A 15,405-nucleotide genomic window follows, 5' to 3' on the forward strand; every position below is an offset into this window, starting at 1 on the left:
AAAGGTTCCTGAACCCTTTCATACACACATGAAATACAGTGAGAGAAACACTGATTAAGGCCATGTGACCCTCTCACGTGAAAAACAAGTCAACTGGCTTGGTGGCAGCTTGTTTCCAATTTCCATCCTAATTGAACAGTTGCAGCATCAAATTATACTGGACATAAAAAGAGCTAGTTCATCAGTTTTAATACATATGTTTTCCAGTTGCAGTGTACAGTATGGATGCTATACACAGGGATGTGCTGAGGCAGAGTCCTAGTTCTGATTTCAGTCTAGCTTTCACATGCATCTGCATAAGCATAACGCTGATCCCACAGTATAAGTCGTGTAAGGTTTTGGGGGACAAGCCTTAAATGGCACTTTTCTCACCCAACCTGCAATGTGGAACCCGCTGTTTTGCCTTAACAAGCTGAGGTGATGTGATTATGCATTCACACATTGATCTTGGACACTTCATAGATACTAGCTCACAACAATATATATGAAGTTGGCGCCCATTGGTAGTCCTTCCTCGCTGTTATGATTGCCTCGGCTGCGGAGAGGATCGGGAAAAAAATAACTACCTAAATAATTCAACTACTACTAAACTAACTAAAATAAGCTTACAAGCATAATATGGGAAAAAATAATAAAGATACAAATAACTGGTGAGGATGAAAACGAGGGAGACGGATAACAACGAAAGACAACATAACGATAGACACAAAAATACTCTCACGCCAACGCACAAAAAAACTCAGGGTTTGAATATACAGTCAAGGGGTTCATGAGAATAACAAACACATGGGTCACACAAGGGAAGACAAAGCAGGTGAAAATCATACAAAATCACACAGACAGCGCACACAAGGAAACACACTCAACCAATAACACCCCAACTAATCATGACACACAGATTAGAACTGGAAAATATTGTGACACTGCGAATATTATCAGCTACATTGGGAACATTGAAAAAGTGTTTAGAAAGTGAATTCCACTCTACTACGCTGGATCTACATGTTCATTGCATTTTTTTCATAGACTGCAGCGTTTTAGCCTCTGGGTTAATAGTTATACTGAGAATATTTGTACAAAAAAATGTACAAGTGGTTAACACATCGGCCTCATCTCTAGGATCCTGGGATTCAAATCCAGGTCACATCCACCTGTGGGGAGTTTGCATGTTCTTTCCGGGCCTGTGTGGGTTTTCTTTGGGTACTCCAGTTTCCTCCCACATTCTAAAAACATGCGCACAACCATAACAGCGGTCAAAGCATTCCTCAAAGGGCCGCAGGTTTCATTCAAACTGAACAAGCAGACACATTTTGCAAGTGTAATCAGTTGATCGCAGCAGCCAGGTGCTACTTATTTTAGAGGACCCCTTATAGGAGTGGTCTCAAACCGGTCCTCAAAGGGCCGCAGTGGGTGCAGGTTTTCATTCCAACTCAACAAGGATACCTTTTGCAAGTGCAATCAGTTAATTAGAGTCAGGTGCTACTTCTTTTAAAGACACCTGATTGGTTAAAATGTCGGCACTGGATCGGTTGGAACAAAAACAGGGACCCACTGCGGCCCTATGTGGAACCGGTTTGAGACCACTGCCTTATAGGTTAAACTGTCGACACTGGATCTATTGAAACAAAAACCAGGACTCACTGCAGCCATTTGCAGAATCGGTTTGAAACCCTTGCTCTATACTATACCCTGAGCAGGATTCTCAGGGGCTTATGGGAGTTCCCCCAACCATTCTGTCTCCCATTGAGTCCTGTGGGTTGTACTCTGGAATTATGGGGTACCAGAACCCCTGATTTGTGAGGTCCAGTCCCTGTATGACCAGTGTCAGATTTTTGTCCACATACCAGGCAATACGTTGGATCTGTTTCCAGCGAGCATTGCATCCTGACAAGGCTGCCCTATGTCACTGATTCTGTTCATTAATTATTTTATGATAGTATCTTGACACAGCGGACTTGTTAAGGGAGTCTGTTTGGGTGGCCACAGAATTGTATCTCTGCTTCTTGCTGTAGTTCTGTATGTGGACAAGAAGTATTTTGCCTCAGTTTAGAATACATTTATAAAATAGCGAAATGTTTGTTCAGTGTGTTTCTCTTCACAGTTTCAATCATTACAGTCTTCGTCTTTAAATCCAATGACACCACAAGCCATTTTAATAAGTTTCTTATTCAAGGTGATATGTCCATCTGTTTTCCAGAAACTTGAGTGTGGGTATATGTGTAACAGAGAGAGAGGAAGAACGAAAGAGGGAGACCATGGCTATATTTTCCAATGAATACCGCTTTGTACAAAAATGTTGTGCTCCATGAGTGCCAAATGTCTCTTGAGAGGGCCTCCCAACCTCATTTGTAGCCTCACTAACTTTATGCTGTTGAGGCCCACGCATCCACTCACACGCACAGACTCAAATGCCCCCCAACACACACAAACAAACGAATACACACAAGCGAAAACTAAAGCAGAGTTATATTAATTTCTAAGTTAATGCGAATTAAAGGAATTGAAATTTCTATTTGAAGCATTTTGCTTTTCAAAAACTCATGTAAAAGGGGAACTGAATAGAAATGATTCATTCGGGCAGTACCCAGTCAAATCACTAGTTTGTAGAACCAAGTAAAATGGCTTTGAGTTGAGGAACACAGGTTTGAGCAGTATCCAGTCCAGAATAGTCAGGGTACCAGTGTTCAAAGTATCAGCCAGGGGGTGGCACCCAAACAAAAAAGGACAAACACTGCATTTCTTCAGCAGCAAATGATCCAGCTTAGCAACAGCTTTGTTTGGCTAAATTCAAACAGCTGAAAAACACAAGACCAAATAGGCAGGCCATTCTCCTTTAAGATTCAAGATGTTTGTGTCATGTGCACAGAAAAAAATATATAGCAAATTCAATTCGTTTTGCCCTTTTGTCATTAAATAAAAACTTTCTTTGAATAGAAAACAATTTTACAAAGAGTGGTTTTCAGCTCTACTTCATGTTCTTTATTTAAAAGGCCAAAAGAAATTGTTATAATATCTAATATGAATGTAATTTAGCTTGAAAGATAGAAAAGTGTCACAATCTGACTCAGTGTCTTCACATCAGCTAATTAAGCCGAAGGGCCAGGGCGTGCAATATACCTGTGGTGAATTGGTAGTACGAGTACTTAAGGACAACTGCCAGGACCGGCGAGCTGTTGGAGTACAGTGTTCCCTCGCTACTTCGCGCTTCAGCTATCGCGGACTCAGAGCTTCGTGGATTTTTTTCAGGAAAAAAATTAATAAAAAAATTAAAGATATTAAGTTAAAAATATAAATTACGTCATTTTACAAGAGGTGGAAACAAAATATTCAATGAGAATCAGTAATTGCATAAAAGAAATGGTCAATAACATGGTGAGAGCTCAGGAATCGCATTGATGACATCATGGCTGTTTCCAGGTGCATCTTCACCGCCCAAAAAAAACAATGTTCACAACTCCCAATAACGATGTTTCTTACGTGCAAAAAAACTGCAGAAGATCCTCCATCCGGACTACTATGATGTTTTTGCTTGGTGGTGCTTTAAGCATTTTTGAAGGGGCACGCCTACTTCGCGGAAACGCAGCTATTGCGGGGGGTCCCGGTCCCCATTAACCACGATAACCGAGGGAACACTGTATTTTCTGGCAGCCCTTTCTCTAGAAATCAGCTAAAACCAGAGCAACAAAAACTTAAAACCATTTCATCAGCAACCTCATGTTGTAATGCTTCAATTGCCTAGAGCGGGAAGGAGCGGGCTCAATTTCCACTGGTCGCGGTGTGATTGTTGGTGAAAATGGTTGTTTGTCTCGCTGTCTGCCCTATGGCTGACTGGCCACCAGTCTGGGGTCTAGTCTGCCATTTGCCTGGAATCAGCTGGGATAGGCTTCAGAAACCCTTGCGAAGATGCGTGGTACGGGAAATTAATGAATTATTTTTTTCAACGGTGGGTGTCATGCAAATTACGGACAGGCCCAATGCATCACTAACCTATTAATTACTAATGATAATAATAGGACACAGGCTTTGTCATTGTCATTGAGTCCACAAAAGCCTAATTGTCATCATACCTTTGACGAAATTGGTAGTCCTTCTCCATAAGGTGCGCTTTGCCGGTCGGCAAAAAGGCCCAAATAAGTAATGATTTCAGACTCGTTGGCATTCTGCTGTGATGGATACATCACATCATACCCTGAGCAGATGACTTAGGAATAAAAACAAGCCCATATAAACCAGCCAGCTTTTGCATAATAAAAGTACAATGGGTTATAGTAAAGTACCATGGGTAAAAGGTATGTAGTGTGCGTAATTTTGTCCTATATGTTATTTTATTGTGATAAAGTCTTCTTATTGAATCCTTACTTGAAAGCTTATATCCTCTTTCATTCTCAGCTTCTAGTAAAGAATTTTTGCATTTAGGTTTGTTGCTGTGTCCTCTCCCAGGGGGTTGAACACTTTAATTCAAATCCACAGGGATTTTGTTGGTTTCATTGAAGCTGTCTGGGGTCTTTGTTGCGTGACAGCCCCAGGAAATGAAAGCGCTGTTATGAAGGCAATATTTCTTTAGGCCACAACGGAGCCCAAACACATTGTTTGGAATTTAAGGAGAGTATTGCCTCTTGCATAGAAATCCGTGCACGCAATCAAAGTTAAATAAAGACTGCCTTAACTGAGAAATTGGACCTTTAACAATAAAATTATAAGAGTGTATTTTATGCTTAAATGTAAACTTTGCATCAAAGTGATTCGGCTTATGTGCGAGAAAATACGGTACCAGTCAACTACTTGCTGTATGTATGTTACGTAGCTAAACCTCCATCAATAAATAAGGATGGAACTGGAACTAGTTAAATCTTTCATAGTTCTGTTTCACACAATCAACATTTATATTTATAGGTGAATTTAATCACCCTGCTAATTTTACTTTAATTTTAATTGACACCATATGTGTTGAGATGTTCAAACAGAGCAGAGAAAACCACAAAGAACATCACTGGAATCTTGTTTGCTTCTCAGTATATTGCACATTGTTGCCACTGTGTTTTGATGAAGGCTTAGTTCCAGTAATCACTTTATAAACAACCTTTGATTCCAACATTGTGTATTGGTACAAATTAAGCCGTTATGTGCTTGGGAGCATGAAATTACTCTGAGGGGCAGAACTATGCACCTAACCCATATGCTACATTACCACTTTGGTTTTAGAACAACTGCATAATGAACATCTGTGACAAAAAACTCATGCTTCATCCCACTGATCGGCAGTACTTTGGTTGATTGAATATTTCTAAAAATTGAAGCCCAGTCAAAGGTGTCATCTGACTTTTGCCCAAAGTCAGCTGGGATATGCTCCAGCACCTTTTAACCCTAACCCACCTTAGTAGTTTCAAATGTATGGACATCATATTGCACCTGTGTTTTCATTTACTAACATTTACTTATGCATGAATGTGCATCACTATTTTACGATTCCAACCAGGTAGCATAGACACAGACCACTGTAAAAACAACCGCTGACGCTTTTTTGTTTACCAATGAATAGCCTGTGTAAATCAAATACCGTCGTGGCGCAATATATTTTTCCACCACTGTAAATTACAGCGCAATATTAACTTATTGAGAGTGAGCAATACTTTGACAACTCAACTATATTTGAGATGGTTTTTGCCCTTGTTTTCGATTGTTAATCTGAGATTTATGAAATGGCCAGAAAGAGTATGCTATGAGCCCTCTGTGAGTCTCAGAGCAAAATCATCAAGAGGAGTTGGCCAAAGGTCATGGATGGAGAGTCAGCATGCAGCCGGTAAAAGTTCAAGAAAAACATGACCATCTGAGATAGTGTGTTTGAACAGGCACACACATGGTCCAGCATGTACACCCAGCTGTTACCCCTTGACTGAATTCCTTACTCTGGTCACATGGCAACAGGTGGAATAGTTAATCATATAGTTCAGTTTAGAGAGAGAAATTATATCAATCAACTTTTACTACTGTCAAATATAAATAAACACATCTATAATATAAATAAACATATATATATATATATATATATATATATATATATATATATATATATATATATATATATATATATATATATATATATATATATATATATATATATATATATATATATATATATATATATATATATATATATATATATATATATATATATATATATATATATATATATATATATATATATATATATAACTGGGCGGCTCCTCTTTATTGAAACATTTACTAAAAATAAGCAGAAGTCGCCAACATATTCAAACAAGAAACATATGGTGTATATATATATATATATATATATATATATATATATATATATATATATATATATATATATATATATATATATATATATATATATATATATATATATATATATATATATATATATATATATATATATATGTATGTTTCTTGTTTGAATATGTTGGGGACTTCTGCTTATATTTAGTAAATGTTTCAATAAAGAGGAGCCGCCCAGTTAGCGCATCGGCTCTAAGGTCCTGCGTCCAGGTCGGTCAACCGGTGTGGAGTTTGCATGCTCTCCTACCGGACATGCGTGGGTTTCCTCCGGGTACTTCGGTTTGCCCCCCCAATCTCAAAACATGCATGCTAGGCTGATTGGACACTCTAATTTGCTCCTAGGTATGGGTGTGAGTGTGCATGGTTGTCCATCTACTTGTGCCCTCTGATTGGCTGGCCACCGATTCAGGGTGTCCCCCCGATTCTGTAAGTGTCTGCGCCCCGTCTATGCGTCGTAAAATTCATGATTGGCTGGTCACTATATGACGTCACTAGATGACGAATGTCGCGAAATTGTCCGCACTCCCTGCTGCATCACTACAGTATCGCATCAACGATCAACAGAACTCTTACATTGCTAGGATTCTGTAAGTGTCTGCGCCCCGTCTGCATCGTAAAATTCATGAATGGTTCTTTCAATTGGTTCATTCTCAGTGGTTTATGGTTCTTTTCAGGACTTAAAATCAGACATAGGCATTGTCGTCATCATTGACTGACAAAAAAGCCTAGTAGTCATCATACCCTCAGCAGCGTAAGACGAAATTGTATAGTGCTTCTCCACAAGTTCGTCTTCCCAGGCAAGACACATTTATGACATTTATTTATGGCATATTCATACTTGTTAAATTTGGAATCTTACTCAATCAGGTGAGTACAAAAATATATTTTTAGTATTTCAGATTTACAAAAAATAGTTACAAAACTATTTGATTACGTAATTCTTCGCGATTTTCCCACAAAAAAGCATACGATGAAAATAGTCACAAAAATAAAAAATAAAAAAAATTGATTGACCGCCTTCGGTCGATTATATTCACTATGTTACCTTTATAAGAATTTATTTGCAAATCATCGTGGAAAATAAGTCTTTGGTCAATACCAAAAGTTCATCGCAATACTTTCTTATGTACCCTTTGTTACCAATAACGGAGGCTAAACGTTTTCTGTAACTCTTCAGCCCCAAAGTATGATGTTTCCACCCCCATGCTTCACAGTGGGTATGGTGTATTTCGGATGCAATTCAGTATTCTTTCAAACACGAGAACCTGCGTTTCTACCAAAAAGTTCAATTTTAGTTTCATCTGACCATACACACATTCTCCCATTCCTCATCTCATCCAAATGCTCTGTAGCGAACCACAGATGGGCCTGGATGTGTACTGGCTTCAGCAGGGGGACACGTCTGGTAGTGCAGGATATGAGTCCCATGCGGCACTTTGCGTTACGGATAGTAGCCTTTGCTCCTGTGGTCCAACCTCTCTGTAGGTCATTCACTAGGTCCCCCCCTTGTGGTTCTGGGATTTTTGCGTTCTTGTTATCATTTTGATGCCACGTTATCTTACAAAAATACCTGTCATTATGTATCTAGTTCTAACAAGGTTAAAAGCAAAATGTTGATTGACCCTACTCATTTTAATAGAGCAAATAAATATCTGTGGTACAAAAGGGTCAATTTTGGTAACACACAAATAAATCCTCCTTAGTGTTGTTACCAAGCATCTTATTGCTTGATTTTAAAATGCAGATATGGCTTATTGAACTAACTTTAAAAAAAAACAAGACAGCAAAGTTATGAAGACTGCTAATATGCGGCTAGAATTCCAAGGCTTAGACATACAGTTTATCTCCAAAAATTCCTCTCAACGCTCAATGCAGACGAACAAAGTACCAAATGAGGCAGACAGAAGCTTGCCCTTCTGACACACACACACGAAGACACACATGGCAGAAAACAGACTCTCTCTTATTCATTCAACAAATGTTAGTCCAGACAAAATCTGAGTTTTAAAGGTCAAAATTCTATTAGAGGGACCTCCACCAGGGCCACAGATGCCGGACCAGCATCGTTTCATCTATAATCCTTATAAAATGTGATTTATGGGTTTGTGTGTGTGTGTGTGTGTTAAGATACTCTCGCCACGTTTGTCCAAACAATGCAACAAAGAGAGTTGACGTTTTTTATGGTGGCCAGAAACAGCTGTCGGATCCTTAGGACGAGTGACTGAATTTCTTCACCTTCTCTAAGTGAATAAACTCCAACCTTTATTTGATAAACACCTATTTTTCAAAAGTGATTTTTTTAATAGCACAAGAATTGTCTTTTGGTTCTAAACACGCAATGCTTTGCCAGGCCCCCCTGCTTGTATTTTCTAAATTTAAGTCCATTACAGTAGGTTTCTCTTTTCCATGATGCTTTTATAACTACTATAAATGACAAATATAATTTCCAGTGGTTGTATGAGCACTAATTTCTTCCTCACCATTTTGAGGAAGTCATTTTTTTCCTCCCCAAGCCTGTGTAGGTTTTCTCCGAGTACTCCGGTTTTCTCCTACATTCCAAAAACATGCATGGTAGGCTGATTGGACAAGCTAGCGGCCTGGTGGAGTCAGTGGTTAGCGCATCGGCCTCACAGCTCTGGGGTCCTGGGTTTAAATCCAGGTCACGTCCAGCTGTGTGAAGTTTGTATGTTCTCCCGGGCTTGCGTGGGTTTCCTCCGGGTACTCCGGTTTCCTCCCACATTCCAAAAACATTCATGGCAGGCTTATTGGACACTCTAAATTTCTCTTGAGTATGAGTATGTGCGTGGTTGTCTGTCTCCTTGTGCCTTGCGATCGGCTGGCCACCAATTCAGGGTGTCCCCTGCGTCTGGCCCGCAGTCAGCTGTGATAGACTCCAGGGCCCCTGCAATCCTACTGAGGATAAGGCGGTTCAGAAAATGAATGAATAAATGATTCAAAGCTACCAACTTCTCTAGCATTTCAGGAGTTTACTCGGGACAAGCTAGAGGCCTGGTGGAGTCAGTGGGTAGGGCATCGGCCTCACAGTTCTGGGGTCCTGGGTTCAAATCCAGGTCACGTCCAGCTGTGTGGAGTTTGTATGTTTTCCCCGGGCCTGTGTGGTTTTCCTTCGGGTACTGCGGTTTCCTCCCATATTCCAAAAACATGCATGGTAGGCTGATTGGACACTTTAAATTGCCCGTAGGTAGAGTGCATGGTGGTCCGTCTCCTGTAATGGAGACGACAGAGGTTGGCAGCTCTGTTGATTAAAGCAGGAACTTCCTCCTGAGCTTTCTTGTAAGGGACCACCAATCACAGCTGTCGTCAAAAATGTATTCTACTTCTGTTCGGTTGAAAATTTGAATCCACTCACTGACTACCAACCAAATCTTGTTACATACATAAGCAATGATATAATCCGGTGACCCAAACAGATGCGTAACCATCAGTTTTGAAAACGTTTCCATTGGTACGCATCTTTTCATTCATTCATCCCTTTTCTGCATTTATTATCCTCACAAGAGTCATAAGGGGCCTAGAACTTATCTTAACCGACTATGGCAAGAGTCAAGGTACACCCTAAACTGATTGTCAGTAAGTTACAGGCCACAAAGAGGGACGCAACCTTTTACAATCACAATTTGGAGTGTTCAATCGACCAATAAATAACCGCAATTCACACTCATACATAAAAGCAATTTAGAGTGTTCAACCAGCCTACAATGTATTTTTAGGGATGTGTGAGAAAAACAGAATACCAGAAGAAAATCCACACAAAAAATGAGAAGCTACTGTAATTGTTGACTGTTGAAATTGTCCCACTCAATCCACTTCAACTTGCAAAAAGAATGAAAACTAATTTTCAACCATGTTGCGCATCCTCCTAAACCAGTTGTTGTTGGTGTGTTTTTTTACAGCAATTTAGTCTGTAGAGATTGATAGAAAATTCCACACAGACAAAACATATTAAAACAAAAACAATTGTTATAATTATGTTGTAGTGACCGTATTTTTTCGCATATATGCCGTATTTGTAACTCAGAAAAATTATGACTAAATCAAGGGTATGGCTTATATGCACACAAAACTTGCTATACTCTTGTTCACCAGTAAATGTCAGCAAAGTAACATTTACTTTTTGTTGGTTGTTTTCTGTTTTGCACTAAGAAAACAATCATTACTGGATGAATGAATTCCTTATTATATTGACCAAATAATGTGGTTTGATTCATACAGTATATCAGAAATACCACATGCAATGAAGATTATTCCTTCAAAGTAACCCATTTATACTCCCTAGTATAACCATTAATATGGAGGTGAAAATTGAAAATCAGGAGGCGGCTTATACACGAGAAATTGTAAAATTCAACAATTTTAAGGCTATTTTAAGAGTGCGATTTATACACAGGGGCAGCTTATGTTAGAGTAAATACGGTATATATGGAATGAATTGGCACCAGGAATTACATGGTAAGACGGACAATGAAATCTGATTGAACCAGTAGACATGTTAGACAAAGAAAACATTGTAAAACATAACATTGTTGAAATAACACAATTTAAATTAAGTCAGCGAAGAAAAGTGGGATGCACACTGCTCATTTTCATATGACTTTTTTACTTCTTAAATTTTCTAACTTTTCCTACATTTTTTTTTCTGGCAATAAATATACTGTTATATTCAAAGTGGGTGGAACACAATTATGTAATAGATAGGTTATAAACAAAACACCAGCAATACTAATGGAAGGATGGACAGATTTTGGCGGCACATACTATACCACAATGTGATAAATGGCCACCATTACAATTCTGCTATTTTTCTTTGCCATTTTGACATCATTACAAGGCTTATTGTTTTAACCTTTCTGAAATACTTGAACAACTTGTAACTCATAGCCAGCCATCAGTCATGAACTTTCCTATTTTTAGAATCTTCAAAGACTTCAATTTTATAACTTAATTGTTTGACAAACTACTTCCTGTGTTTGGGATATAGCTCATTTTGGTGAGATCATGTCATTGTTTTATGTTTGCCAGGGGTGTTGATTTGAAGGTACAGTACATTTTTATGCATTGGCACTTGTCAGTGTTTAATACAGAGTGGCACTGGCAGAATGCAAACATAATTATTAAGCTGAAAAATAAATCTGCAAGTGTCAGCAGTAATGGTGTCTTTTTTTGTCCCGCTGGACTTCAGTATGAATTAAGTACTAGGGGAGAATAACAACAATAAAAGCAATGTCCAAAAATCTCGACCCAGTGGAAAATCTATGTTCTTTCCAACAATTGGTGCTTCACAGCACGGCAGTATGAAGCCTCTTACCTGCTATGAAAACAGATGTATTGCAGAAACTTGCATGCCCTCCACACACTGATTTGTTATTCTGAGGTTATTTCATAAGAATTCACATACAAAAATACTATGACATCAGCAAGTTCAACATTAAGTGCATGGGATAGGATCAATAGAAAAGTGGGAATGGCAAAGGACTGAAAAGAAATCTTGACTACATAATTTCTGATAGTGGGGGGCTGCGTCCGCGCTCTCCCCTGATAATTTGTTAAATTGCCTATTAATTGGAGGGTACTTTCTATTCAATGTGCACCTAAACCCAACAAAGTGGATATCATTCTACACGTTGCATTCCATGTATCGTTTGAACATTGGCATTCCTTAGGGTTCTGTGATGCTTCCAAAATGGCCACACAATGATCTCCACAACAAGGCCAAGGTGATAGAGAGATAACTGAAAATTGTAGTATTTTCTTCTTCAAATCATTTTTGTATTTACAGTAGCTGCAACGTGATTGGCAGCATTAAAAAAAGTGATTGGCTGCTCAAAGGACTGGAGTCGCCCATTAGTTAGTAGTGCATTAGCCTGTGTTAAAGTATTGCGGATATAGACATAGCTTGTTCTGTCATGCTTTCGTCAGTACTCTTGTTTCTCTTCAGATCGCACAAATCTTTCGCCTTTTACTAAATTTTTCCGTGGGGAGGAACAGGAGGTTTGTTCATTTTTTTGCGTGGTCCTTCCTGCATGCACCCTATTCCTGTGTCCCCAACCACTGGACCGGGAACTGGTACTTGTTCACAAACCAGCTAATGCTGGTGCTTGAGAAATAAATATTAACGACTGGATTACATAACTTTATTCACCCTATTCGGGATATTTAATTGTGACCGAAGAAAGGGAGATTAGACCAAACAACCAAGCAAAAGCACGGCAAATTAAAGTAAATGGAATCACCAGGAATCCCCAATCATCAAGACAGAAAATAGCAAAGACACAAAATGAGCAAGAGTGGACCGAGTTACCGCCGCCGGCTGCCACTGGAACGGATAGACTCAAAAAGTTGTAAAGTTAGACAAAAACTGGAACCACACACAGGAAGTCCTCCACAAAATGGGGAACCTCTGCAGACTGGGACTGAGGCAGAGAACATGCAGTCACTCTCCCAAGCGCATCTGCACAGTTCCTCACTAGTCTGGAGCTGAAGAGAAAACAGCAGCAGAGCAGAACTCTTTGACTCCGCTTCCGGCTTGGTAAGCGCCGACAGCTCTTCCATCTTATCCCATGACGGAATGGTTGGTCAGAAGCGTTGCTTCTTCGTCCGGGACTTTTGTCTAGCTTTGAATTTCCAGCGGTAATTGAGGTGTTGCTTCTTCTGCTGCGCATCGCAACATCTAGTCCCATGTGGATGACAGCATAGGCATGGTTGAATGGCTCCAAAAAAGAAGCAGCAGAAAGAAGCCAGGCTAACAGGGCAAAAAAAGTTGCAAAACACAAAAACAAAAAGTACAAATTACAAAGCAAAGTAAAAAGGAATGTATTAAGAAATATTAAAATGTAATTAAAAATGATAGGTCCGTAAATAATTACCCTTCCGATGTAATTATCATTCACTGCAGGCGGACATCTTATTTAATTATTGACATTTAATTAAATACATTGCATCATGGACAAGGACCTTAAGGGAAGATACACCCTAACCCTAACCCAACAAGACTTCCCCCTTGTCTTCAAAGCATCGTCCCGAACAGTAATTCCCGTACGGCTTTTAAGGCCATAAATCAAAACAATTACAAGATTATTGATTAACTCAACATGCGTAAGCAAAAACAAAATCTGTAACAAAAATAACAAACGACGTATTTTACCAATAACAAAACAGGAAACTAAAACCAAACTTCATTTGGATTAAAACAATCACGCCTTCATTTGACATAACAATCATATACCAATTACATAAAGAAGCCCGAAGTGCATCACAAGGTATTCACACTATGCGCGTGTTCTGGAAGTGGCAGATATCCATATCTGTTGGAAGCCCGATACCTTGGCTGCAAACCCAGAACAACACCCCCCGGAGCCCAGACTGGGCAAGATGTCGGATAAACAATCCTTGGATAAGAACTAGATGACTGGTTACGATCCTGAGCACTTTTTGAACAATTGGAAGAATGATTTAACAAAGTAACTGATTTACTACACCTATATGTATAATAGTAATACAGAATAAACCCAACAAAAAAAAAGATAGAAGGGCTGTAAAACATGAAAAAACAAATAAGACTGGACAGAGCTACTGCAACTGGCTTCCACGTGACGGCGCCATCTTGGAAAAAGAAGATAATGATTTCATGATATCATTGATACAGATTTATTAGCTACAGCATAACAATGTTGTCAAAAGAATTCAGAGACATTTTGTACTTTAAAAGTGGCGAGATTACAAAAACAAAAATCACACATTTTCATGTACTATTTTTACTTTCCAATTCTGAGAATATACCTCAAGAAATAACATTAGAAAATATTAATTGTTTATGGCTCTCTCTGTCATTTAGGTTCCCGACTCCGGATGTAGAGAAAGGTGTTTACAATGTCCATTCATAGTGCTGTACCTCACCTCTTGCCAAAAGTGTCTGTGTGTACATAGATCCTGATTGCTGGATATATTAAACAAAAACTAGTATTTTATTACTATCAACAGTTCTGGCATGAAGTGCATTTTTTATTTTACATTAGGTTTCTTTAATTGTGTATACTACAAATTGATATAGTGTAGTTTTAATCCTAATCCATAATCTCTTTTTTGATTTCACAAGAAAGACCTAATTACTGCCATTTAAAAAGGAGTGTCTGATTTCTTTTGATGTAAAATTACTATCAATCCAATTAGCACAGGACTGTCAACATTGCTTTGCAGTGATGGGCCAGGGTAGTCATTCATCTCTAATTGACCATGGCTTGTCTATATACTGTGTAAATCCAAAATTTTTTTTTTGTTTGAAAATTACATGCCGAGATTTGCATTGAACATTTGTGAATGGCAAATAAAGCTCTCACTCAAAATACTACTCATCTTGAAATCACTCCTTCGACCCAGATTAACACAAAAACAGATGTAGGGGAAAAAAATCACATTTTACAACAGTATTATAGACTGTTTATTCTCCAAATAGACGTGTCCAGAGAATTAAGTAATTTCTAGGTTGCACAAATGTACAATTGACTGAGAGGACCTTAAATGGGTATGAAATACTCATCTACCTACTTTTGATTTATTAGGAGACAAGAACTGGAGAGTACAACATCAGAACATTAGCAATAATATGCTGTGTGGTAAATGAAATTTGATTTCAACATAAATCAAAGCTGGTAAGAAAAGACCACTTCGAGACGAATTAAAAAGCCTTGCTAAGAAACGCAGACTTTCTAAAGCAGTGGAACATTGAGGATTTACCATGGATGAAGGTTTCCATCTAAAGGCCAACATTGGCATATCTTATAAAAATGTGTTTGTTGTCTGTTATCATTCATGAAGGCAGGTCCTGCAACAACCAATATTACCGTTTGGCTTTCTTCACTACCTCTTTGTCCCAGTCAGTGTCAAGAATGTCATCATTTGACTCATCAGAGCCAAAGAGCGGTGTGCTGGTAAACACACTTTTCGATCGGTGGAAAGAACCTGCTTGGGGGTTGAGTTCAAAACACTTTCTTTTTAATTTGCCAACATTTTGAAACATTGTGGCCTTATCTTCACCCAGTTTTACGTCATGAATTTTATCTTGAGTAGGTT

The 15,405-nt window shown here is 38.7% G+C and overlaps 1 protein-coding gene and 1 non-coding gene across 2 annotated transcripts in view; one reads left to right on the forward strand and one right to left on the reverse strand.

Moving 5' to 3' along the window:
* Positions 1-12,256: 12,256 nt before the first annotated feature.
* On the forward strand, positions 12,257-12,367 carry LOC144192799 (U5 spliceosomal RNA). Its single transcript, XR_013325439.1, has one exon. It is a non-coding gene; the product is annotated as a U5 spliceosomal RNA (small nuclear RNA).
* A 2,382-nt stretch (positions 12,368-14,749) lies between these two features.
* Positions 14,750-15,405, reverse strand: part of mcm9 (minichromosome maintenance 9 homologous recombination repair factor) — an 11,868-nt gene continuing 11,212 nt past the window's right edge. Inside the window, exon 15 of the mRNA XM_077711599.1 lies at positions 14,750-15,405. This exon is cut by the window's right edge and continues 1,241 nt beyond it. Coding sequence (XP_077567725.1) covers positions 15,173-15,405 — 233 coding nt within the window. The 3' untranslated portion in view covers positions 14,750-15,172.

Source organism: Stigmatopora nigra, unplaced genomic scaffold, assembly GCF_051989575.1.
Source record: "Stigmatopora nigra isolate UIUO_SnigA unplaced genomic scaffold, RoL_Snig_1.1 HiC_scaffold_26, whole genome shotgun sequence".
NCBI classification, from domain to species: Eukaryota; Metazoa; Chordata; class Actinopteri; order Syngnathiformes; family Syngnathidae; genus Stigmatopora; species Stigmatopora nigra.